A 23,870-nucleotide genomic window follows, 5' to 3' on the forward strand; every position below is an offset into this window, starting at 1 on the left:
TCCTCAATTTTGTATAACATCCTCGATTTTAAATTCTCTGCTTGTCATCTCGATAAATCTCATTAGTCCTCTAATTACGTAGTTATTATCATCAAAACCCACACTTAGGGCTTGATTGCACTTACACTAAGGTACCTCTTCTCCATTATGAGCTCTCTCAATCTATCAACTAACTCATGGAGGTTCAGTCCTTTCAATTTCTTCACCTGAGCATTGAAGCTCTCAGACACATTGTTAGTTAAGTAATCACATTTGCTATCTTCTGAGAAACCAGATCTGTACCATATTTTATTATGGTGCTCATCAAGATAATCAATTGCATCAGGAGCAAACTCAAAGATTTTTTTCATGTGCCACTTGAACCTACCTTCTGTGTAGCTTCTTGTAGCAGGGTACAAGTGATTAGCGAATGCATCTCCTAAGTAGTGCTTCATGAAGTTATTATACATGTCTCACACATTCTCTGTACTCAACTTGTGGGAACACAGCTCCTACTGCAGTCTCAAGCCCTTTACAAGTATCTGTACATATGACAAGTCCTAGAGAGTCTCCTATCCCTGCACGTAAAATTCTCCATGAACCACTGCAAATTGTCTAATGTCTCTAAATGAAAAACAGCATAGGCAACATGGAACATCCAGTTATGTCTATCTACACTTGTGGCTGAAGCCAGCTGACCAGTATACTTTCCATTCAAACTAGAAGCATCTACACCTAAGAAAGGTCTACATCCTGTAAGAAATCCATCAATGCATGGCTTTAGAGCAACAAAAATTCTCTTGAACCTCTGTTTATTGTCTACCTCTTCCAGCTCAATCTGTACCCTACTGCCAGGTTGACTAACTTTTATTTGAGCTGCCTAGTTGAAAAGCAACTAAAAACTCTCCTCATACTTGCCATGAATATGATCTAATGCTAGCTTCATACCAGACCAAGCCTTTGAATACTTTAGCTTGATACCATGGTCCCCCTCCAATTTGTCTTGAACATCCTTTGGTCCTTTTTTGGATTCTTCTTCAACCAATCGCCTAACCTATCTGCACACCAGCCCTATGATGCCATTTTTCCTACTCTTAGCTTAGTGGTAGCACAGTTGTGCTCTTCAGGTAGCACTTTGATCTGCACAAATCAGCAAGTAATACAATTTAAAAAATTAGCAAATAATATAATGAAAAAAATCAGCAAGTAACATAAACAAAAAATCAACATGCCACCTGAATTGTTTTATTATCATGCAGTCTTGAAGCATGTATGCGCCAAGGACAACCTGTGGCTGCACACTTTGCAATGAACCTTGTCTTGTCTGATTGCCTCATGGAGCAAACTCAAAATCTTTCTTCACAGCATAATGCCCGATTGCTTTCCTGAATGATATGATGCCAGGAAACAACCCTCTCTTCACAATTTTAGGATTCTCATGATCATGAAGTACTTTAATCTCTTGAGGATCAGCATCATTCACCTCTTCCTCAAAAAATAAAAATACCTCCTTCACCAACAACATCATCAACAATATGATTAGAAAGGGGTGCATTATCATTTGGTTGTGGATTAGAAGATGGTTGTGCATTACTAGGTGGCACTGGAATATACATGTTCTCATCATCAATTCCCACATACTCTTCTTCATTATCAAACATATCAGCCTTCCTGTCAGGCTCTAAGTCATCATCTCCCATAGGATGGTCAGGGTCTAAATCAACATCATCAACTAAAGGATTCAGCTCCTCTACAGCACCTACTGTTGCCGATTCAAACACCCCTACTGCTACTGGGCAACTCATTTCCTCCTTATACATGTCAAACAAATCGAGCATCTAAATTTCATCAGCTAAGTTGACATCCTCGTTCAATCTTTTGACAAAGAAAGAAATTGTGACTAATTGGTTAGGAGCACAAACTAGTTCATTTGAAAGACTTTGCATCAATGAGTCTAATGTTAATGACCAAAACTCAACCTCGCACTTAATCACTCAGCCCTTTCTGTACGCTTTTCTACCATTAGAATCTGTTGACCAAAAGCCTTCGACCTTAACCACTAGCGAAAACAACTCAGCCCTAGCACAAATGGAGCTAGAGCAAGTCAATCCTAGCGCAAATGAAACCATGGCCGATGAAACTCATTGTGTCAAGCATGTAGGGTCTGCAGGGCCAAACTTTACCTGTTGTTGCCATCCTCCATCTCCCCTGTGGAAGGGCGGGGCTGTGCAGGTGACCTAGACATCAGGTCACTGCATCGCTAAGCACCGTGGATCCCGCAACACCGCACGTCGGATGCCTCGCATCCGCACGCTACACGCCGCCTGCCTTGCGCCCGCACACCGGCCCCCTTGCGCCCATCGGCTGCCTGGAGCCCCCACGCCAGCCGCCTCACGCCCACACGTCGGTGCCTTGGCTCACACGGCACCCTCCTGAGCTCACCTGCCATGGCTGCTACACATTGAAAGCTCTAGTTTGGTTTTGGTTAATTGATGAAACCCTAAGTACTAACCTAGTTTATCAAGATGATTATGAGATAGGCAGCACTACTCCAAGTGATGAAGCAATGGCAAAGATCATGACAATGGTGATGGCATGGTGATGGTCAAATGCATAAACTTGGAAAAGAAGAAAGAGAAAAACAAAAGGCTCAAGGCAAAGGTATAAAATATAGGAGCTATTTTGTTTTAGTGATCAAGACACTTAGTGAGTGTGATCACATTTAGGATAGATAGCCGTACTATTAAGAGGAGTGAAACTCGTATCGAAATACGGTTATCAAAGTGCCACTAGATGCTCTAATTCATTGCATATGCATTTAGGATCTAGTGGAGTGCTAACACCCTTGAAAATGTTTATGAAAATATGCTAACACATGTGCATAAGGTGATACACTTGGTGGTTGGCACATTTGAGCAAGGGTGAAGAAGTTAGAGTTGAAATGGAGTTGGTCGAAATGATGCCAGCGTCGATCATGTGACCGGACGCTAGATCTAATTGCACCAGACGCTGACTGCCTGCGTCCGGTCGCGCTGACCTAGCGGTACAGTAGCTAGGGTATACTACCGGACGCCTGGCTGTGTCCGGTCGAGGTGGACTGGATGCGTCCGGTCAAAGAAATACACCTCGGGAAGCTTACTGGAAATGACCAGACGCTGGGGCTTCAGGGTCCGGTCAGTTTTGCCGGAGCGTCCGGTCAGCTTCGTAGCCGTTGAAATCTAACGAACAACGTTTGAAGCAAGTGACGCATGGCGTCCATCGGGCGACCGAACGCTGAGGGTTAGGGTCCGGTCAGTATGACCGGAGTGTCCGGTCATAGCGCATTTTGCCTAGTGAAGGGGTATAAGGGCTCTATTCTATGGGGGCTTCTATTTAAGCCCCATGGCCGGCTGAAGCTCTAAGACCTACACATTTTCATTGACATAGCAACCTTGTGAGCTTAGCGAAAGCCATCCCATTTATCTCCATCATTGATTCATCATCATTGTGAGATTGGGAGAGAATCCAAGTGCATTGCTTGAGTGATTGCATCTAGAGGCACTTGGTATTCGTGTTGCGCTGTGGATTTTGCTTGTTACTCTTGGTGGTTGCCACCACCTAAATGGCTTGGTGCAGCGGTGGAGGATCGGCACGAGTTGGTGATTGTTCGTGGCCGCCTTCGGTGATTGTGAGGGGAGTTGTACCTTCCCCGACGGAGCGCCGAAAGGTAACTCTAGTAAATTGCTCGTGTCATTGAGTTACCTCACTTGTGGGTTGGTTCTTGCGGTGTTCTATCGTGTGGACGAGGTTTGTGAAACACCTCTTAGCCACCAAACCACCAAGTGTTGGTCGACACAACGGGGACTAGCGTGTTGGCAAGCACGTGAACCTCGAGAAGAAAATCGGTTGTCTCTTGTCATTTGCATTCTCCTAGTGATTGGCTTAATCTTCATCTTATGATTGGTTCATCCCCTACATGGCTGTATAATCACCCTACTCACTTGTTTACATTCTTGCAAACTAGTTGATACAAGCTCTTTAGTGTAATTAGAATTGAGAGCTTGCTTTATTTTTACATTCATCTAGTTGAGCTCTTAGTGAGTAGTTACATAGCAAGTTTGGGTGCCTAAGTAATCATTGCAAATAGAATTGTTGGATAGGTGGCTTGCAACTCTTGTAGAGCTAGAGCAAGTTTGCATTACGCTATTTGTCATACTAATCAAATTGCTCTAGTTGATTTGTAGATTTTTAAATAGGCTATTCATCCCCCTCTAGCCATATTAGGACCTTTCACACATGCGCCGCCACCGCTAGCACAAGTTGTGTGTGCTAGGTCTGGTAGAAGGACGCAGCTGAATCGATCTAATTGCTAGACCTTATCCACAGTGGTAAATATGTCCATACAAAAATACAGTACAGATACAAACGGCAGTTGGGCACAAGAACACTAGATACGTTCACAATGGCAAGTATGGAACACTTGAGGAATTGTAATGTCAATTCTTCAAATACCTAAATTGTAATGGTAAATTCCAGTAACTGAAAATTATAATGGCTTCAATCCAGTTAACCGTCCTCCCTTCCGTCGGTATCTGTCGGGTATCGCTAGAACATTCACAATGGCAACGGGGATGTACCCGTCGGGTATCGCCAGAACGTTCTCTTCCCCGCTACGGAGAATTCATCCCGTCCCTGTCCCGTTAACTGTCTCGGGTATAGATTCTTGCCCATCCCCGTACCCGTCGGGTATCGGTCGAGTAACAGATACCCGACGGGTACTGCATACCCGATAAACAAGGACACTTGAGGTCGCAGCTTTGCAATCGGAGACGTTTCTTATTTACCCAGGTATAAGTGTCGGAGTCTCGGAGATGCCGAGGAGAAGGAGCGAGGTTGCGAGTAGGACGAGCAAAGGTGGCAAAGAGACTGAACTGAGGAAGCGAGGGGCACGAGCACTCGTGAGGCAGGCATGCTTGTGCTGCTGGCGGAGATGGTGAGGAAAAATTGAACTAGGGTTTCTAGAACACACAAACTATATATATGATTGTTCAGATTTAGACCAAAATATCTATGTTGAGCTTATTTAGGCCTAATTCTCGCATGACAGCTCAAATAGTTGGGTTCTCCAACGGGTAACGGGAACGGGTAAACAGGGAACATTCCTGTACCCGCTATACCTGTCGGGGATAAATTCTTGCCTATTTACATATTCGTGGTTAAAGATATGATCACATTTCTGTTCCTAATGGATCAAATAGGGGGCAGTTGCCATCTTTAGTTCCACTCGTGCGCGACTGCTTCAACAGCCGTCGCTGGTGCCCCGTCTCTTCCCGTTCCGGCGCGTCCCCTTCCTCCTCCACATCGCCGGCGTCGGCCCTCCTCCCCGCCAGCTGCACGCGCTAGCGCCGGAATCGGCCCTCCTCCCGGCCAAAAGCACGCGCCAGCCCCGGCCCTCCTCCACATCGCCAGCGCCGATCCGCCTCCTCCCATTCCCCAATCCTCTCACCCAAACCCTCCCCCTCGCCAGCCGCCGCCCATGGAGGCTGCGGCCACCGCCAAAAAGCGCAAATCCGATCTAATCGAGGGCCAAGAACCACTGGGGAGTGGCAACGGCGTGGGCGAAAGCAGCCTAGACCTCATCAGCCGGCTCCCCGATGAGGTTCTGGGCACAGTCATCTCCCTCCTCCCCACCAAGGACGGCGCCCGCACGAGGCCGTCTCCCGCCGGCGGCGTCCTCTCTGGCGCGCCGCGCCTCTCAACCTAGGTGCCGACAGCGACCTTAGCAGCCAGGACCGGAAGCGAGTCGCCTTCGTCTCCAAGATCCTCTCCGACCACCCGGGCCCGGCCCGCCGCTTCGCCCTCCCCGGCCGCTACGCCAGTATCGACGGCTGGTTGCGCTCCCGGGCCCTCACCGGCCTCCGGGAGATCGAGTTTCGCTACGAGACCGAGAGCCCGCAGCTGCACTACCCGCTACCGCCGTCCGTGTTCCGCTTCGCACCCACCCTCTGTGTCGCCAGCATCGGCTACTGCGACTTTCCCAGAGAGATGGCGCCACTGCTCAAGTTTCCCTGCCTCAAGCAGCTCTCCCTGTGTTGCGTCTTCGTGTGATGCTCTTCACAGCCTGCTCGGTTGGTTGCCCTGTTCTTGAGAGCCTCTTGCTGGAGGGGAATGTCGGCGTTGGTTGCCTCCCCATTAACTCGCCCACTCTAAGGAGCATTGGCATCTGTGTTTCTTCTTGCTATGGTCGGATAGTAGAAAATCCTATCGAACTCCAAGATCTTATTATAGAAGATGCCCCTTACCTTGAAAGATTGATCCCACTTTACCTGATCCGTGGTCCGTTAACAATACGGGTCGTGTGGGCGCCAAAATTAGAGATATTGGGCTTGCTGTCGGACGGAATCGCTAAACTCCATATTGGAACCACTGTTTTTCAGGTAGCAGCAGCCTTCAATTCTTCCATCTTGTATTCTGGATTTATATTTGCTAGTGACTAATTGTGATGTCTCCTGATTCTTGTCCAGAAGATGATTGCCCAAAGCTTGACAACCTCGTACTGTAAAGGTTTTGGCTCTTCACACTTTGGGGCCTAATCTGGACTTCAGTTGTTGACTTCCTCAAGTGTTTCCCCTGCTTACAGAAGCTGTATATCGCGGTGAGTATTTGTCTTTGCTTGCTTCATGTGCCAATATGAACAATTGATACATAATGTAATCTAGTGAGCTGCTGTGTGACATTGCCGACTGCTTAGTAACTGCTTTCATATTGTTTTCATTCTTTTTTATCCAGTCTAACTTACAGAAGAGTAGGAAAAATAAGCGGAGCTATAATCCACTGGATCCAATTGAATGCCTTGAGTCTCATCTTAGACAAGTGGTCATGATATATTATCAGGGCATGAGACCTGATGTTGACTTTGCCAAGTTCTTTGTTTTGAATGCAAAAGTCCTAAAGAAAATGGTATTTGGATCTAAGAACGACCGCAATGATAAGTGGATGGCTAATCAACACAGACGGCTTCAACTGGACAACAGAGCTTCTCAAGGTGCTCAATTTGAATTCAGAACAGGTTTGGTTTCACCCATGTGCAACAACCACACACACGATTTGTGGATGGATGATCCCTCTGTCAACCCTTATGCGGATGCTGCATGAAGATTCGATGCGCATTCAGAAGATCGTCTTATCATAGCCTATAATTTGTTGCTTTGCAGTTTTTGACATACTCTTATTAAAGTTAGTTCGAAACTGTGATCACTCATCACTCTATTGAAGTTGCGAGCAGTATCAGTATGTGTAAATTCGTTGCAACAGCTAACTTTGCATGCCCATGTATAGAAGTCAATCTTTTGGAGCAACATATATACTGTTTTTATGGGGTAACAGCCTCAATTTTGTCCTTGCAATTGTTTGCTTACAAAACCATATGTGAATTTCTGGTGTTGGTTTTCATTTATCTGTTGCTTTTTTTTTTGTCTACACAAAAGTTTACCGATGTCAGCACTTTTAATTACCTTACTGACAGAAGATATAGAAGTTTGGGGAAAAGTAAGACTTGTTTTTTTATTAATTGCCCCAACATATCTTCAGATGTTGCCTATATATGAATGGTGATTTATAAGATTCTTAAAATTTCAGATCAGCATATAACTGAAATAAACATATGCTGTCTACATTCATAAATCGCTGGCAAAGTTTGAAGTTTCTACTTGATGATGGCGTGGAGGGTATACGGCCACAAATCACTATGTATCAGCATTATTTAACTGAAAAGAGAAGTTTCTAATCAGAAGCTCGTGCAATGCTAAAAATCAGAAAAAAAAAAAAAGAAGAAGCAAAACGTATAAAATGTGTCTAATACCATACATGCCGACATGTCCACAGTAACAATGCTGATCAAAATCTGATGCACAAAATCATCAGAATTTGATGCCCCATACAGTTAATGTGATATGGACCACCTAAGAGACAAGAATATATGTTTTTCCTTTATCTCCCAAGAAGACGGCGAGCTCGAGTGTTTGCTCCCTTGACCCTGAAGTTCAGCTCATCATAATCCTTCTCTGCATGGCCCATCGCTTTTGTTTGCCTAAATCCAACAAACATAAAGAGGACATGTCATACTCATTACTCACACTATGTTGCATAAATGCTACAGCTTGAAGCAACAATACTCCAAATTAATAATTTAATAACTACGAAATTGCCATCAGCATTCAAACTGTCAGATAGTAATTCCTCTTTGGAAGTTGTAGATACTTTCTTGAGAACTATTCTTCACTACTTTTATATTAATATAATATAATGAAAAGAGTCGAAAACACCCTTCCCCAGACCCCGTACAGAGCGGGACCTCTCTGCACTGGGTACGCCCTAATGAAAAGAGTCGAAAACAAAGTGGAAGAGACATATACTGGTTATACATTAAAAATCATGTAATCCCATGCTTACAAATTGACTATACAACAGGAAGAAAAATAAATGAATTACTGACCACAAATCAGTCTAAAAGATAGCGAGATGTGACATTACCTCTCTATCTCAGAGCCCATGTCAACGGCCATCCCTTTCAGCTCGGTCAGTATGTCGCTTAGATCAGACAGAGCATCATCCTGCTTTGCCTTCTCCATCTACCAAAGAAACAACCAGATGATTATTATGGAATACACATGTAGGGCATTAGACGCATCAAGATTTCATCACGTGCGGGACATGCATTAGCTTCACACAAGTGTGTATAGTACCTCAACTTTCTCAAGTGCTGAAGAGGGTTCAGAACGGAATTGGCGTGCATTTGATGGACGTGGGTGATCTGCCAACCCTAGTTTCTGCCTTTGCTCCAAATGACTGCCCTTCCTTATGAAGGAATCATCTGCATCCATCATTGCATCCTTTCAGTCACGGACAGCACCATAACCAATACCAAGCGGTACAAGTTTCTCTAGTCATAGTGCAGTCCAGTTCAAGGTAATTACCTCTAGTTAGCATAGGACCCCTGATTGTGCCATTCTTCTTTGGCTTCCACTTTTTGGAAAATAGGCCCCCAAGATCACCCAATAGCTTCTCACTCTGAAAAATTGTGTCAAAAAAGACACAGCATATTCAGCACCAGTCACTAACATGTCAGCAATGTGCAAAGGAGCATCCATAGTAACAAGCATGTCATTGTTACGTTAGTACTTCCAGGTTTTAACCCTCTCTCCCTTCTAGAAACTACTTCTAAAGTTATTAGCCGGAATCCCAGCAGATTTCAGGATTTCAGGGACTGTCCAATTCTGGTTTGAAATTGGGAGTGCTGTGATTATCTCCCTACTTCAGCAGAACTAGGCTCATTAGTATAAGAATTTTTTTCATCCTGACTTGCCATGTGCAAATGGAGCATGAACATGCAAAAATGTTGGCGATGCAGGTTTAAATTTGCCTCTGTAAATTAGTCAGTTATCACCCCCTCTTCATGGATTTCAGGATTTCTGAAATTGTCTGGATTTGGAAGAACAGTAGTGACTACCTCCTCTTCAGGCGAACAGAACTAAGCCAGGAGTACAAACAATCTCATAAACTAATACCATATCGCACATCAACAGAAGAAATTAGAAAAGGCTGTCGTTACCCTGGAGAGATCCTGGTCGATGTCGACGGCCATCATGTGCGTGCGGTGGATCTGCTGCCCCTGCTGGTGGACGGTGACGAGCGTCTTGGACGCGGTGTCCCGCATCTCCTCGGCGATCCTGACGCACCCCTGCGCGCGGCGCGTGGTCTCCTCGGCCTTGTACGCCGCGTACCCCTCCAGCTCCTGCACGGACTGGCCCTCCAGGCCGCCGGCGTCGCGGAAGTCGTTCCGGTAGTGATGGTTGGTCGAGGAGGAAGCGAAGAGCCCGGCCCTGTCGCCGCCGAAGAGAGAGGAGCCCCGCCCCTGCTGTTCGTCCGGGGGAGGCACGGAGGAGGCCCGCGCCGGCTGCCGCTGCTGCGGCTTGTCGTCGTCGGAGTCGGAATCGAACGGGTTCGCGGCCTTCTTCTTGGGCGTGAAGAAGGATCGCTTCCCGCTGCTCATGGTGGCTGCCGGCTGGATTACTGGTGCCGCGGCAAGTAATCGCGATCGGGGTTCGGGAGTGGCTGCTCGTTCGTGCTCAACCGTTCCTGTGGGGAATTGAATTGAGGAACCAAATTTCATCCGCCATACATACATAATAAATAATTGAAGGACCAACTCCCATGAACTGAAATAAAATTCTCTCACGATATAAACAAAAACAGATCAAAGGATGAAGTCGAGCACCTGTACGGACGGACGAAGGTGGAGAAGGTCGAGAGATCGGCGGCTGGGAATCGGGCAATGAACTGCGGCACACCCGAGGAGGATGAAGCGTTGGCGGCGCCGGTGGGGATATAACAGTTAGCCGAAGACGACGAAGAGCAACTGCTAGGATATACCACCGTGCCCTGGTCGTAGGGGAATGGGGATGCACGCGAGCGAGGACACGGTCGCTGGAGCTGGATGGCGTGCGCCCTGACAGCGCCCGGCCCGTTACCATTTCCATCCGGCTTCTTCCGGCTCGCGCACACACGCTTCTTGTCGTGAAAATTATTACGTACTAGAAAGAATGACTTGTTGATTGAGCGGGCGACTTTTCCCTCGTCAAGGACGCGGCGGCGGCCCGGTCAAGGGCGGCAATTGGTGATGGCGCTAGGAAAGCTGACGTGCTTTCTTGCTGTGCTTTGCTTAGCGCTGAGCTACAGCCCTGTTTAGATTCCAAAAATTTTCAACTCAAAGTGTCTTATCGAATCTTGCGTCATATGCACGGAGTACTAAATATAAACGAAAAATAAAACTAATTGTACAGTTGGGTGAGAAATCACGAGACGAAACTTTCGAACCTAATTTGTCCATAATTAAACACTAATTGTCAAATACAAACGAAAGTGCTACAGTAGCCAAAACTAAAAATTTTTGCCAACTAAACGCGCCCTAAATTGTGGCCTTATTATGTAGTTATGTTTCACTAGGTTAAACTGTGGACACCACATCACGTGCTTTCTTGCTGTGCTTTGCTTAAAACTGACGCCCCTATTTCATTTTTTCGGGATTTCTTATATACTGAGTATTACCTGAATTAGTAAATAATGTACTTATTGGTAATTGTGCAAATGGTACAGATATTTTTCACCTGTATCCAAGTTCGAAACCATTTGGAGTTCAGATCCATCGTTCGAGTCTGGATATTCAATACCCGATACCATATCCGTATCCAAATACTCAAATCCATATATTCAATACTTGATACCATATCTATATCCAAATACTTAAATCCATATATTCAATACCTGATGCCATATCTGAATCCAAATACTCAAATCGATATACATGATGTCAATATCCATTGGCAACTTATCCGCCATAGTTGACCATTATCCATATTCGAATCTAAATCCAAGAAATATTGCATCCATTAGCATCTTATCCAACATAGTTGACCATTATCTTTATTTAAATCTAAATCCAAGAAATATTATAGTTATCTGTATATCCGACTGTTTGCACTCCTACTTAGAGCATCTCCAGCAATTCCTCAATAATTTATCCCCGATACATATGTATTGATATAGTTCAATTATTTTTATGAATATTTGGGGAGTTGTTGCAGCAATACCCAATATATCTCTCATAATACCCATATGGAAGGTGGGTTCCACAGAGATGTAGAAGAAAAGATGGCTGAAAAATGATAGTTAGCATTTGTTTAAAAGAATGATAGTTGTGGTGGTCCTTATTGTATTGGGGGAGATACAACTCCCCCTTTATTCGAGGGGAGATGGGGTAAATATCAGTGATCACAAAAGAAAAAAAGGAAAGATATTGAAAAACAATTGGACAAAAAAGAAAAACATAAGTATAGTTGTTCCGAATATGACAGTTTTTTTTGTTTCCAATATGATTTTTATTGGAGAACTTCCCAATGACAGTTCTGTGTTTCCCAATATGACAGTTTTATTGGAGAACTGCCGAAGCAATATGACAATATTAGGTTTCCAATATGATTTTTATTGGAGAACTTCCCAATGACAGATTTATGTTCCACAGTTTTGCTGAACTGCCGAAGATGCTCTCATGGGACTATATTTGAGTAAAGAGATTTGAGAGTCTCCAACATTTAAGGACACGAGTAGACATTATTGAAGCAAGATTGTTGCTCCCCGATCCTAAAATGTAGGATTAAAAAAATGAGACCCAAAGAGGGGCCTTGCTGGAGTTATTCAATACACATATAGAACCATAAAAGATATTATATCGTTCGATAACCATATAGCACGGCATTATATTTTCTGTATCTATCACATTCAACCTTTCTATGAAAATTTCACAAAATCAACTCCGACGATTACAGTACACGACAAAAAACAGGCACCTTTACATACTTTAATTAACTATAGATTAATACTAATACTGTCTTTCTAGTATAGACGAACATGTAATGAACAAGCCCTTCCAATGAGCAGGCATACATAATTCGCTACATAAATACTGTGCAGGTTGCTCTGTTCCACTGGCAGATGCATATTCCTGCCTGCCTTTATTGAGAACTAAGTTTGTACACGGGAGCAGTGCAGAATCAAAACACCTTGCTGTTCGGCTCGCCCGATCAGTTTTGCGCCCAAGTAATAAAGAATACTGCACAATCAAACACCTTATGCTGTATTCCACGGCCCAACTGCATAAGGATTGCCGCAGCCTCCATTTCCCCAGTATATCTCCGATATTAGGTGGAGGTGCCACCATGGATCAAAAGAAATGCGAGACATTTCATGTCTCTTATCTACAAAGGGGACATTGTAAATATGGGGACAAACAATGGCAAAAATACTTCTTCAAGCATATGCTGATTGGGGGAGCTGATGTGCTGACATCCTAGTTGCAATCCAAACCACACTCCTCAAGAAGTGGACCATCATCCTTCGCAAGGAAAGGATCGATCCGAACCCAAAGGAGTGAGAAGATTGAAGCCAGCAGAATGGACCAGACGATGACAATTGTTGGTGTCCTGTTTTGCCTTCCAACCAAACCTTTGAGGAAGGGATACAGATGGACAATCACCCAAAATGCAAAGAAGAGCTTCCCAAAGAGGGGCCCCCATGACTCATATCCATTATTGATTGCATTGGAAACGCCAGCGACCACACCAATGAAGTTCAATAGGAGCAAAGTGGTAGGAGATATCAATAAGGTAGTCCATTTGAATGTATACAGCTCTGAGAACTCCTCATCATCTCCACCCTTTGATGTCACAGTGAAGCTTGTATCAACACCAGCTATGACCTTGAGAAGTCCCTGGAACACAGCAAAGAGATGCGAGGACACACCTCCAATGACCCAGAACTGCTCATTTCTCCACCAATCATCAATTCCAACACCACTCCATCTCATTTCTAGGATGCTTGTAGCAAAAATGCAAATAAAGAGTGACATGAACCACAGGCTGGCAACATTATTCAACTGCAGCAGATGAAACAGTGAACATAAGATCCAGGCATTCCACAACATACAAAACTATAATTGAATTAGCTTTTATTTACCTCTGGAGTGATAAATTTCCCTGTCAATAAACAGATGGCAGGCAATGTACAGTAAGCCAAGAGGGGAATAGATGTCCAAGGATACACGATGGAGTTGGTGTAGGAAAATCTTTCCAGAAATTTCAGGCCACCACCATACCCATACCAAAGAGGGCAATGATTGCTGAAGAAGATTTCAATAGACCCAAGAGCCCAACGAAGCACCTGGTGAAGACGATCGGAAAGATTCAGAGGTGCAGAACCTTTGAATGCAACCCGTTTAGGTATGCAGTAAATTGACCGCCAACCATGACAATGCATTTTGAAACCAGTTAGAATATCTTCTGTAACTGATCCATAGATCCAGCCAATCTGAAAAGAAAAATATCATATGATTAACTATGTAGCATATGTTTTGACTCATCAACCAATAACCACAAGCTCTAGACTTCACCTCTTTTCCCCAGTCCGTCTTGTCTTCATAACCACAACTAATGACATGTATAGCTTCTTTCAAAAGAGAAGCAGGACTTGCACTCTTCAAGGTTCCACCATTCTCGAGAAGTGTGGATGTAACAAAGACAGAAGACTGACCAAATTTCTTTTCTAATTTTTGTTGATTTACAATACCAGCTTTTTCATTCTCAGCTCCTACAGGGAACAGCACAAGGTTAGATAGAGATCACAATGAAGAAGTTTCGGGGTTTCCCCTACTGTATTCCCCTCAAAAAAAAAAACAATGGAGAAGTTTCAAGAATAACTCAAGTGCTTCTTTGAAAGCTCACAGTTACCTGGAGCAGCTTCATCAATTTCACCAAGAGCATATGCAGGGGATTGATTTTCTTCTTTCTTGAAAAATAATAATTTTTTCTTCTCCGTTTTTGGTTTGGTAGTCTTCTTCTTGTGCTTCCTATTACCAAAGCAGCAACAGCAAAAGCACCACTTCGGCCAGCAGTTGCAAGTCCTTGATGGTGGCTTCTTTGTTTTGGGGGCATCATAACCATATAATGCCTGCCTTCTAAATACACATCCAGTACCAACATAAATCGGACCCTGAATACCATCCAAACCTTTCATGTTGATCTGCACAACACAAATGTTAGTAAAACATTCATAAAGGAAAATATGTATCTCAGAAATGTGTAAACAACAGAACATCTCAGAAATATGAATGCCAAATCTTACATCGAAAAAGACAACATTCCTGTTAGCATATCGGTCATGGCGATCAATCCCATCAAATCTTTGAGGGAACTGTACATAGCAAACTTTCTTTCCTAGTAAAGGGTCCATCATAAAACACATTGCTTCCTTTATAGCCTTGGTGTTGTTGATGTAGTGATCACAATCCAAGTTTAACAAATATGGAGCATTTGTTAGTACAGCAGAGACTCGGACCTGTGATACAGACAAACAAAAGTAATTAAAAACCCATTGTATCCCATAGGTTATAGAAGACAGAAACAAATGATTCAAAGATGTAACAATTACCAATGCATTCATAGCACCAGCTTTCTTATGATGGTCATAGCCTGGTCGTTTCTCTCTTGAAACATAAACCAATCGTGGCAGTTCATTTCCCTCACAGTCAAGACCTCCACTTTGGCCAAGGAAGACCTATTTGTACAGAAGAATTAACTTCTCTTGTCTTGGTGATAAGAGACAGGAAAATAAATAGATGCTTGAAGCATGCCACAATAAGTACTACGTAGCAACAAACCGTAAGGCTTACCTGAATCATTCCAGGATGATCACGAACATTGTTTCCAGGCCAGGGGGTTCCATCTTGCATTGTCCATCCTTCTTCAGGAACTTTCTGTGCTTTAGCAACCAAGGCATTGATTCTGACCTTGAATTCCTCATACTCCCTCTGAAAATAATCCAAACTTGGTTTAATTATCATACTCTTAACAAACAGGATAGCAGATAACACATTAAGAAAAGGACAAATAAGGCACCTTCATTGCTCTCCTCTCCCTAACAAAACTTGCTGCCACCTTGTCTTTCAAGTAGTCTATCTTCTGTTGGAAGTACCACTCTGGAGCGCGAGGTTCAATATTGTACCTTTTGCAGAAAGGAACCCATTTCTTTGCAAATTCAGATGTTTCAGATAATGCTTCAAACGTTAGCATTGCGGCACCATCATCAGAAACATAGCAAGAAACCTTATCAACTGGATAATCCACCGAAAGGATAGACAGAACAGTATTTGCTGTGACCAAAGGAGGTTCCTTCAAGGGATCAACTGTACTGACAAAAAAATCAATTGGAGCAAGTTGAGATGGCTGGCCTTCCTTGTCGAACCTATCCAGATAAGCAATTAGTCACAAAACAACAGGAAGAGAAGGCAAATATTAGCAGGTGGCAACAGCAACTAACCTCAGTGACAGCCGGTCTAGGTAAGTCTCTCTCTCAATAGGGAACCACTTTGGGAATTGATCAAGAATCCAAGACATGGCAAACCAGATTTCACAGATAACCGATATGAGCCACAAAGCAAATGCATCATTCACCGGATGCATCACTCGGTAGTGGAAGAAGAACCCCAAAACCACAAGCCGAATAATGATAATCATCCTATATGGATTGATCTGGCTCGATGGAATCGGAATTTTCCTGGACAGCGGTTGTCTTGCTTCATCCATTCTGGTAAAGAAAGAAAAAAAACAGCTAAAAGTTAATACTTGGGTCTAGTAGCATGTAGCAAGACAGGAGAAAAGATCTGCTTCTGGAAATATCAAATGGAAGGTGACGTGTAGTAAAGATACATGCAGGCAAACACGTTAAATTTTATAGAGCACATACTATACTGGCCTATCGTGCACTGCCATCCTTCAATCATGCAAACAAAGGCAAAATTAAAAAAATATGAATCCACCAGTTTCTTTCGTTTTACTAAGAAAGTTGGAAGCGTTACTTCTTTTTTTTGCGAGTGATAATTATGACAAAGGGAAACAAATGGTATCCTGAACAGAGCATGGACTATTTTAGAAATTAATTTGGATGAATACATGCAACCAAATAGCATAAAGCATTAAAGATACATAAAACTAACAGGGACCAAACAAGTTTTGAGGGTCATACAGTGGTAGATCAGCATCGTCACCGTCATCACCACCACCGTCATTCCTCGTCTGGTGCATCCTCTCCTGCCTCTGCTTCCAACTCTCCATCCGCTCCTTCCAAGCAACACTACCATATCCATATGCAGCAAGATCCTTGGATGGGTCCATAGACCTGGGTTGCACTGGAACACAACAACCGTTAATCAATTAAATTCAGGGCACCATGACCACAACTAAGTTTTGGCTGATGATCATCCAAATACACACCAGGTAAGCTGGGATCCGCATAAGGAAGCGGATGGATCCTCTTTCCCCCACCACCCATGAAAGAAGGCACCAGTGCGTGCTGCTCCGGTGGGATGTCATCGACCTGCAATCGCACCAGAAACAAGCAATTGAGCCATTGCCACACCAGTAATCCCACATACGGAGGTGGCGAGGGAACAGTGATACTTGGATTCTGCAGTACTAGTACCATCTGCCCGTTGGTGAGGAGTGGAACATTGGGGTTGAGCTGGAAAGGCTGTGGCACGCCATTAGGGTCACCTCCACGGCCGTAGCTCATGTGGCCGTAGAGCATGGACTCGGCCACAGACTGCGAGTCATGGCCGTTCCAGTTGAACTCGTTGTCAATGTCATCGACGCCGTCCTCCTCCTCATCACCGGTCACACGCTGGCAGCCTGCAAACAAAGTCCCGCACCGCACATCGGACGAGTTGAGTGAGCAATTGAGACAAGAGAAGAATCGTCGAAAGCCGCGCCCCGAGTAATTCATCGGCGCCAGGGTGGAGCTGCATTTCGGTGGATGGAGTTGGGGACACCCACCCTTGAGGCGCTTGTATCGGGTCTTGCACTGGGGGCAGTTCTGCGTGCCCTCCCGGCGCTCGTACTCGTAGCAGTCCCGGCAGACGGGGAAGGCGCACTCGTTGCACGCCACGAAGGGCTCCCCGCCGGGGGCAAGCCCGACGTCGTCGCCGCAAATCTGGCACACCCGCCCGTTCTGCTCCCGCAGCGGCTTCGGCTACACACACATATAGAAACCAAAAAATCAGCACCGTAACGCTCGCTCCTCTCGCAAGCCAGACGGGAATTGAAGCGCGCACGTACCCCGGGATCGCCGTCGCAGCGGATAACGACGAGCTCGTTGCGGTTGTGAGAACCGGCCACCAGCCCAGCGCTCGCCTCCATCGCTTCCTCCCCTCCTCCTCCTCCTCCGCCGCCGACGAAGGCGCAGGATACTGACTCCTCTCACTCTAGCAGCAGATCTCCATCCGAGTGATTCTCACCGAGCGCCGCGCCGCACCGACGAAGAAGAGAGGAGAGGAGAGCAGGAATGCGTGCCAGCGGCGGCAGCGTCGGTGGGAGGGGAGGGGATTAAGCGAGCGGGGGATTTTTAAAGAAAAATTGGGGGAGGAGGAGAGGAGTGTCGGTGGGCGCAGAAAAAGGGGAAAGAAAAGACGGCCAAGGAAAGGGCCGCGCCAACTACTAGCGTTGAACTGGACAAATTTAAAAGCCAAAAAGATGGCCAGCTCCTCCGCCTGCGCCACCCTCCACGTCGCCCAAAATAGCCTCGGCCGTCCGATCACGCGTTTGGTGGCCCAGATCGCTCGAAGCAACAGCTTCTGCGACAGCTTCTCAGCTTCGACCACTCTTTATTGGCATCCACTAGCTTCCCGTGTAATTCTCTCAGCATAATCCGGCTTCTGCTCTGGAGCCAATCCATCAAATATATACTGCGGCTTCCGATTTTGGGTCCAGATCCTTCTATAGGAAAAAAAAAGAGTCGGCCTCATCACTTCCCCGTTCTCCCCCACTCCTCCCGTGGCTCGCACGGATGCCGCCGCCGCCGCTCGCGCCTCCCCTTCCTCTCCTTCTCTCCCACGGCGATGCACCGGCTACGGCCACGCCGCTGGTCGCGGGGTGCGGGCGGAGCACAGCCCTGGCGCGGCGTGGCTGGCGAGGGCGCCGGTGTGGAGGCCGCCGAGCGTCCGCCGGCGCGGGCGGCTCGGCGACCACCCGGCGCGAGCAGACCCCAGGTAAAGGCGGCCTCCCTCCCTTGCTCCTCTTCTCCTTCACACTCCGGCGCTGGGGTCAACCGGAGATCTGCGTGCTTGTCGTCCACCTTTGCTGGGGTTCATCGGGGGCCTCCATGACTGGATCCAGTGCCTCCATGGCCGGATCCGTTAGTTCCCCCACAGGATATTTGGAATCACATGATCCACTGGTCCGTCGGCGTCTTAGGTAAGTAAATGGCCTTATCTCTTTGCGTTATGGTTAGGGGATGCACTGATATTTGGGGATTTTGATTTCTAGGGTTCTGGATTGGGCAAGAACAGGGGCATTTCTATGGTGCTCTATCTTCTCCTCTCTGTAGATCCATACTCCATCTTCTTTTTTCTATGGATGCAAATGGAGCAGCCAAGGTGAAAAAGATGCTATCGATCTCCGCCACCAGGTGCCTTACCCTCCTCCCTTTAAACTATGATGCTGGATGAAAATAGTGCAGATTAAAAACAGAACTGTGTTAGGATAAACCATAACACGGTTGCTTCACAGGTTGGCAACTTGCCAGATGCCTCATTTATAATAAGGAATGTTTCTTTTCGGTGCATGGAGCAGATACTGAGTCTAGAAAATTCAGTCTCAATCTCTTTTCTGCATATATCAGTGCCAGTGTATGTGTTTTTGTTTTTTGAAGCAGACATATTATAACACTGAGATGTCAATAATCTTGCGCTATCAAATTTGGTTTTTGTATACGGGAATCATACTAATAGCATGTTGTTACTGTTACTAACATCCTGAGTTTTGTATATGCCATGCTACACTATTCATGCCTATGGTCATTCCAGATATAGCAGTCCACATATTTGCCTCAGAAGTTAACTTTAAATATATGTGCTAATACTCTGGAGAGCTTGATAAGCTACATGCTTGCCACCCAAAGTTTAGCTTATCAATTCCTAATGGTCTTAGTTCACCTTCCTTTTGTCTTCAGGTTCTCAGGTAATATGTGGTTACCTTTTCTCAGGTGGCAGCTGCCAACGCAGGTCTCTCCATGACAAGATTTGTTGATGCCGGTTTTTATTGGAGAATTTGATGATTTCAGAGGAAGATTGATCATGTTTCTTGATTATTGGTATTTTCGCACCATCTCCTTTATCAGTTCTACCTATTTCCCGATACATTCGTAAATTCTAAGTTCTATGCAACTGCTTGCTGTCTAAGATGATGCAACGAAATTGACTAATTATCCAGTTAGTCCTTCGCTCTATCGTGTACCTCAAAAAATGCACAAAATGAAATCAAAAGAGATTTGTTGCGTCATCATATTTTTCGACGCCAATTCTAATATGGCTTTATTTTGTAGGTTGGGCTCCCTTAATCATCCAGGGGGAACACCTACTCAATCCTCGGGAGGACACCTAGGGTTCAGTTCATCGTTTTGGTATGTTATCCACTTTCTCTGCCTTCCTTAGATGTTAGTTTAGATTATTTCATAATAATAGATCGAAATGCTGCCTACTTATGTACTCATATATATGTCCTTTCCTTTGTTTTCTGTGTTCAAATAAGGTGTAATATGTGTTCAGATGGCATGAAGATATTCAGAATCAAATTCCAAATTGTTTTGGATATCTTATTGGATTTCGTAGTTTCCAGTTCCTCTAATTGAAGATGGTATCAAGTTTGAGCTGGTCCAAATATGCTTATCTAACTATCGTGCAGTACATGCTCCTTGCCGCTGCCGACCCACTTATGACTTATCTCAACATATACGCTGTATAAATAGTTGTACAACAGTACCGCTATTGTTTATTTATAGCTCATTGCTTTCCTGCAATTTGCGTCAATGTGAGCTATAGGATTTTGACCATCTAGAACGAACCATGCTGCCATTAAGGGACCCACTATGCATCGTTGTTCTATTTGTCCGATAAAGTCAAACAGCTATAAGGCCTTTTTCTTTTATCATGCATTATATTACCTTACAATCATTCCAGTTTATTACATCACACAGGCTAGCCATTCCATGCAGGACAGAACCAACATCTACTTGTTTTTTCAGTTGCCATGCATAGCGTTTTTATTACATGATAATTGAATCAATGTTCTGTTGTGAGCGACAACATTTCCAAAAATTCGTCGGCTACTACAGCACATATGCTTCGAATTCAGTAGTATAGTTGAAATGTTTAGAGTTTTCATAAATACAGGTCTAATGAGCTCCTGATTTTATTTTCTAGCTTCCTCCAATATACCGCTCAAGGTTTGTTTAGCTGATCACAGATGTCAGCTGCTACCCTGCTGCCTAAAGGTTAATTTTCTTTATTGTTTTTAATTTACTTCAGTACATGTGTCTTTGGTTCTCCAAATAGGAGGTCTTTTGTTTGCTTCCATACGTCATGATTTCAACTTCCTATTTCTGCTCCCTATCCCAAAATGATGTACAACATAAATGAGTATGAGTTCCCTAGCTGAACTTATTTTCTAACTTATCTCTGTGTTTCGTTTTGCTTCACATGATGTTTGCAAACTACAGCCGAGCTGCACATGTTTTGTGGGCATAGTTTCTAAGAAAATATGCTAGATAAGGGGAAGTCAGCTGATGATCGATTCATCAGCAACATTAGTTGTTGCTCTAAATTTACGTACTCCATGTATTTCAGTTGAGTTGTTTGGTTATTAAATAATTGGGACATCAGAATCCATTGCCTTTGACTTTGATAGATCCTAGAGCTCATGGATTAGTTTATTTACGAATGTTTGACACTCCTACAACATGTTGTATAGAATATGTGTGCATGTAGATAGAAAACTACCTCAGGAACCTTAGTTAGCTAAGTGGACTGAAAGGGCCACCAAGTTTGATAAACTCTGTTAAGTTTCAGCCATCAATCATGGGTTTGGTGCTAATAGAAAATTAAGCAGATCATCCTGCATATATAACTTTGCCTGTAGTAATTACAGATATTGATAGAAGTTATTAGTTTATAATTCAACTAATGATGATGATAGTGGACTCAGCAGTTTATAGTTCGGTTTAGATAATAGTCATAGATGGAACTGCTGCTAGAAAACTGTTGTTGGTGACTGTTGCAAACAATACAAAATCTTTATAGTTTCAGTGATGCTGTTGTTGGTCACGGTTGGGGAAAAAGTAATAAATAGTTTATTTTCCCATTTATTTCCTTATGAACTCGTGTTGACGAACTCACAGCGACGAACTCACAGCACTACTATGCAAAAAGAGGTCTAATTGCAACAGCGTGACTCCTGCAAAATAGTTAGGCCCAACCTGCAGCTTCCAGTTAATCTTAAATATAGTTGGTTATGAGCACCATTCAACTACACTGAACACTCTCACTTAAAATGTCCAACTGGTTAAAGAATGTGCTGCCATGTCTGCCTCTAAATTACATTTAGAAAAGATTAGTAATGAAGCTACAAAGGAGGAACCTTGTCTATATCGAAGTAAGTTCCACTAAGGTTCAATGCAGTGTCCAGGAAAAAAAAGCTTTGGTTAGTGCTGTTTTGCTGCTTTACTGACCTCATCTTTGCCTTATTTTTCCTTCTCCATATTCTGGATGCACCAGTAGTTAAGTTGATCCGTGCCTGATATGTTATATATAGTACACGTATCATAAGATAATATAGCTCAGTTAACTGATGATGTAACTAATTAGAGGAACATACTAAGAATTTCTGTAATGAAAACCTCTTGGATTCGAATGGAATTCATAGGAACTCTGACATGTTGCTTAAGACTCTAAGGCGGTTAAGAAGACAAGTTTTTCCCAAGCTATCCTTGCAGATAGAAAGGCAAATCAGATTGCCCACATCGGAAACTGTTTTTTTTAGCAGTGTTGTTTCATATACAATTCTAGGTTCTATTCATGACATAGGTATCTACTGCCATTTCCATTTACTTTTGTAGGGTATACATACAATATACATAGACAGCTAACACATTAAGGGTGCACTTCAATGGCGTTAACATCTCAAATTTGCTTGCTCTTCATTTTCAGATTGATGTCAATTTGTCCGGTTCGTCATATCGATCTTAAACAACGTCAACACTACACAGATTATGGACGTTGTGGTCATCCATTATTTATTGTTGCAGGACACAGGCTGCTCATTAAGAGGCCACACATTGAAGCCCCCAAACAAATGGCCAGCCATTGATCAACATCTGCGTTCAATTTTACGTATATATAACTTGGCTCCTCAGCTTCTTCTATACTTTTGTGCACTTATCCAAGGGAGTCTTAAAAGAAGATTACCATGAACTGATCTCAAAAAGGCTGAAGAGGAGACCGCCATGATCTCCATAACCATAAATGTAAGCGAGATATGCTTGTGTAGCTGGTTGAACATATTCTGAGGGCCTTGTGTATGACCAGGATATTGTCTACTATTGTATAGACTCTTCTATGTAGATCAGCTAGCTTTTCTTCATTGTACTGCTTTGTTGTGTCAAGGATGAGTAAAGGATAAATGATTCAGGGCTAGATGACTTTTTTCTAAGTCTTCAATTCATAATATACTAAATCCATGGAACAGTTCAGTTTCATACATGTATTGCGCACTTGAACATTGTACTGCTTTCAACTTTATACTTAGTTCACTTAGATTTCTAACACGCCCATTGTTACACAAAATCTCCATTTACAGGCACACAGGCGCGCGGATGCGCGCGCCAATCTACTAGTGAGAGGTAATTTTGGGATGAAAAGCGCTACCGAAAGTTTTGCCGCGTCAAAAATCACAGGTGTTTTTATGGAGCAAAACCACAGGTGGCTAAGGCACATCATCAAGGGCTGAAACGACACGACGAGGTCAATCCGGTGAACAAGAAACAAGCAAAGGAGCGAGAGATGGATGCATCTCACGGGAAACCATGCCATGGATGCCATCTTATTTTGGTTCATATTTACGGAGGAAATCCGTCTTTCGAAAATTAATACGACAATGTTTGATTATATTATAATAACTACTAACAAAATCTTATTGATTCGCACTGAAATATATCTAGTAGTCAACGGTAGCGCCAAGATATAGTGACAACAACCAGAGACAACGGTAACGTAAGAGTCCGATATCTTTTCCTTACAAAATATTCACTGTTCCTCTAAAATTTATATCTAGAAAAAATATATCACCGTCCTATTTGTGACGAACCTAATATAGAGTTAGAAAATAAAAAACAAAATATGACCGAGAAAAATAAGGACATGAGCATTCCTCCATGTTAATCGTGATATATATTCCTTGAGACATCTTCATTATTGATCT

The 23,870-nt window shown here is 43.9% G+C and overlaps 2 protein-coding genes, 1 long non-coding RNA gene and 1 pseudogene across 13 annotated transcripts; 2 read left to right on the forward strand and 2 right to left on the reverse strand.

The window, feature by feature from the left end:
* Window positions 1-5,230: 5,230 nt before the first annotated feature.
* On the forward strand, window positions 5,231-7,561 carry LOC136549621 (F-box/LRR-repeat protein At1g06630-like; annotated as a pseudogene).
* Window positions 7,562-7,688: 127 nt separating this feature from the next.
* Window positions 7,689-10,502, reverse strand: LOC136549622 (SNAP25 homologous protein SNAP32-like). The gene is made up of 6 exons (XM_066540969.1): window positions 10,235-10,502; window positions 9,569-10,095; window positions 8,934-9,027; window positions 8,703-8,830; window positions 8,491-8,588; window positions 7,689-8,047 (listed from the first exon to the last, which is right to left on the reverse strand). The coding sequence occupies exons 1-6, from the start codon at window positions 10,494-10,496 to the stop codon at window positions 7,948-7,950; spliced, it is 1,209 nt and encodes a 402-aa protein (XP_066397066.1). The 5' UTR covers window positions 10,497-10,502; the 3' UTR covers window positions 7,689-7,947.
* Window positions 10,503-12,224: 1,722 nt separating this feature from the next.
* On the reverse strand, window positions 12,225-17,929 carry LOC136549623 (probable cellulose synthase A catalytic subunit 3 [UDP-forming]). The gene is made up of 14 exons (XM_066540970.1): window positions 17,679-17,929; window positions 17,397-17,592; window positions 17,047-17,252; window positions 16,839-16,941; window positions 16,591-16,753; window positions 15,886-16,152; window positions 15,465-15,810; window positions 15,239-15,376; window positions 14,998-15,123; window positions 14,692-14,904; window positions 14,298-14,589; window positions 13,961-14,157; window positions 13,528-13,878; window positions 12,225-13,447 (listed from the first exon to the last, which is right to left on the reverse strand). Exons 1-14 carry the CDS (start codon window positions 17,757-17,759, stop codon window positions 12,863-12,865), a joined length of 3,264 nt encoding a protein of 1,087 aa, XP_066397067.1. The 5' UTR covers window positions 17,760-17,929; the 3' UTR covers window positions 12,225-12,862.
* Window positions 17,930-18,101: 172 nt separating this feature from the next.
* On the forward strand, window positions 18,102-23,583 carry LOC136549624 (uncharacterized). Of its 11 annotated transcripts, XR_010781979.1 has the most exons (6): window positions 18,119-18,812; window positions 18,885-19,026; window positions 19,570-19,710; window positions 19,942-20,019; window positions 20,148-20,252; window positions 20,819-23,146. It is a non-coding gene; the product is annotated as an uncharacterized lncRNA (long non-coding RNA). The 11 variants fall into 11 exon arrangements; XR_010781970.1 differs by adding an exon at window positions 23,250-23,583 and having other exon boundaries at window positions 18,102-18,812; window positions 19,942-22,917; XR_010781973.1 differs by having other exon boundaries at window positions 18,102-18,812; window positions 19,942-22,619; window positions 22,699-23,146.
* The last annotated feature ends 287 nt before the right edge of the window (window positions 23,584-23,870 follow it).

This window comes from Miscanthus floridulus, chromosome 4 (assembly GCF_019320115.1).
Source record: "Miscanthus floridulus cultivar M001 chromosome 4, ASM1932011v1, whole genome shotgun sequence".
In the NCBI taxonomy this organism is placed as follows: domain Eukaryota; kingdom Viridiplantae; phylum Streptophyta; class Magnoliopsida; order Poales; family Poaceae; genus Miscanthus; species Miscanthus floridulus.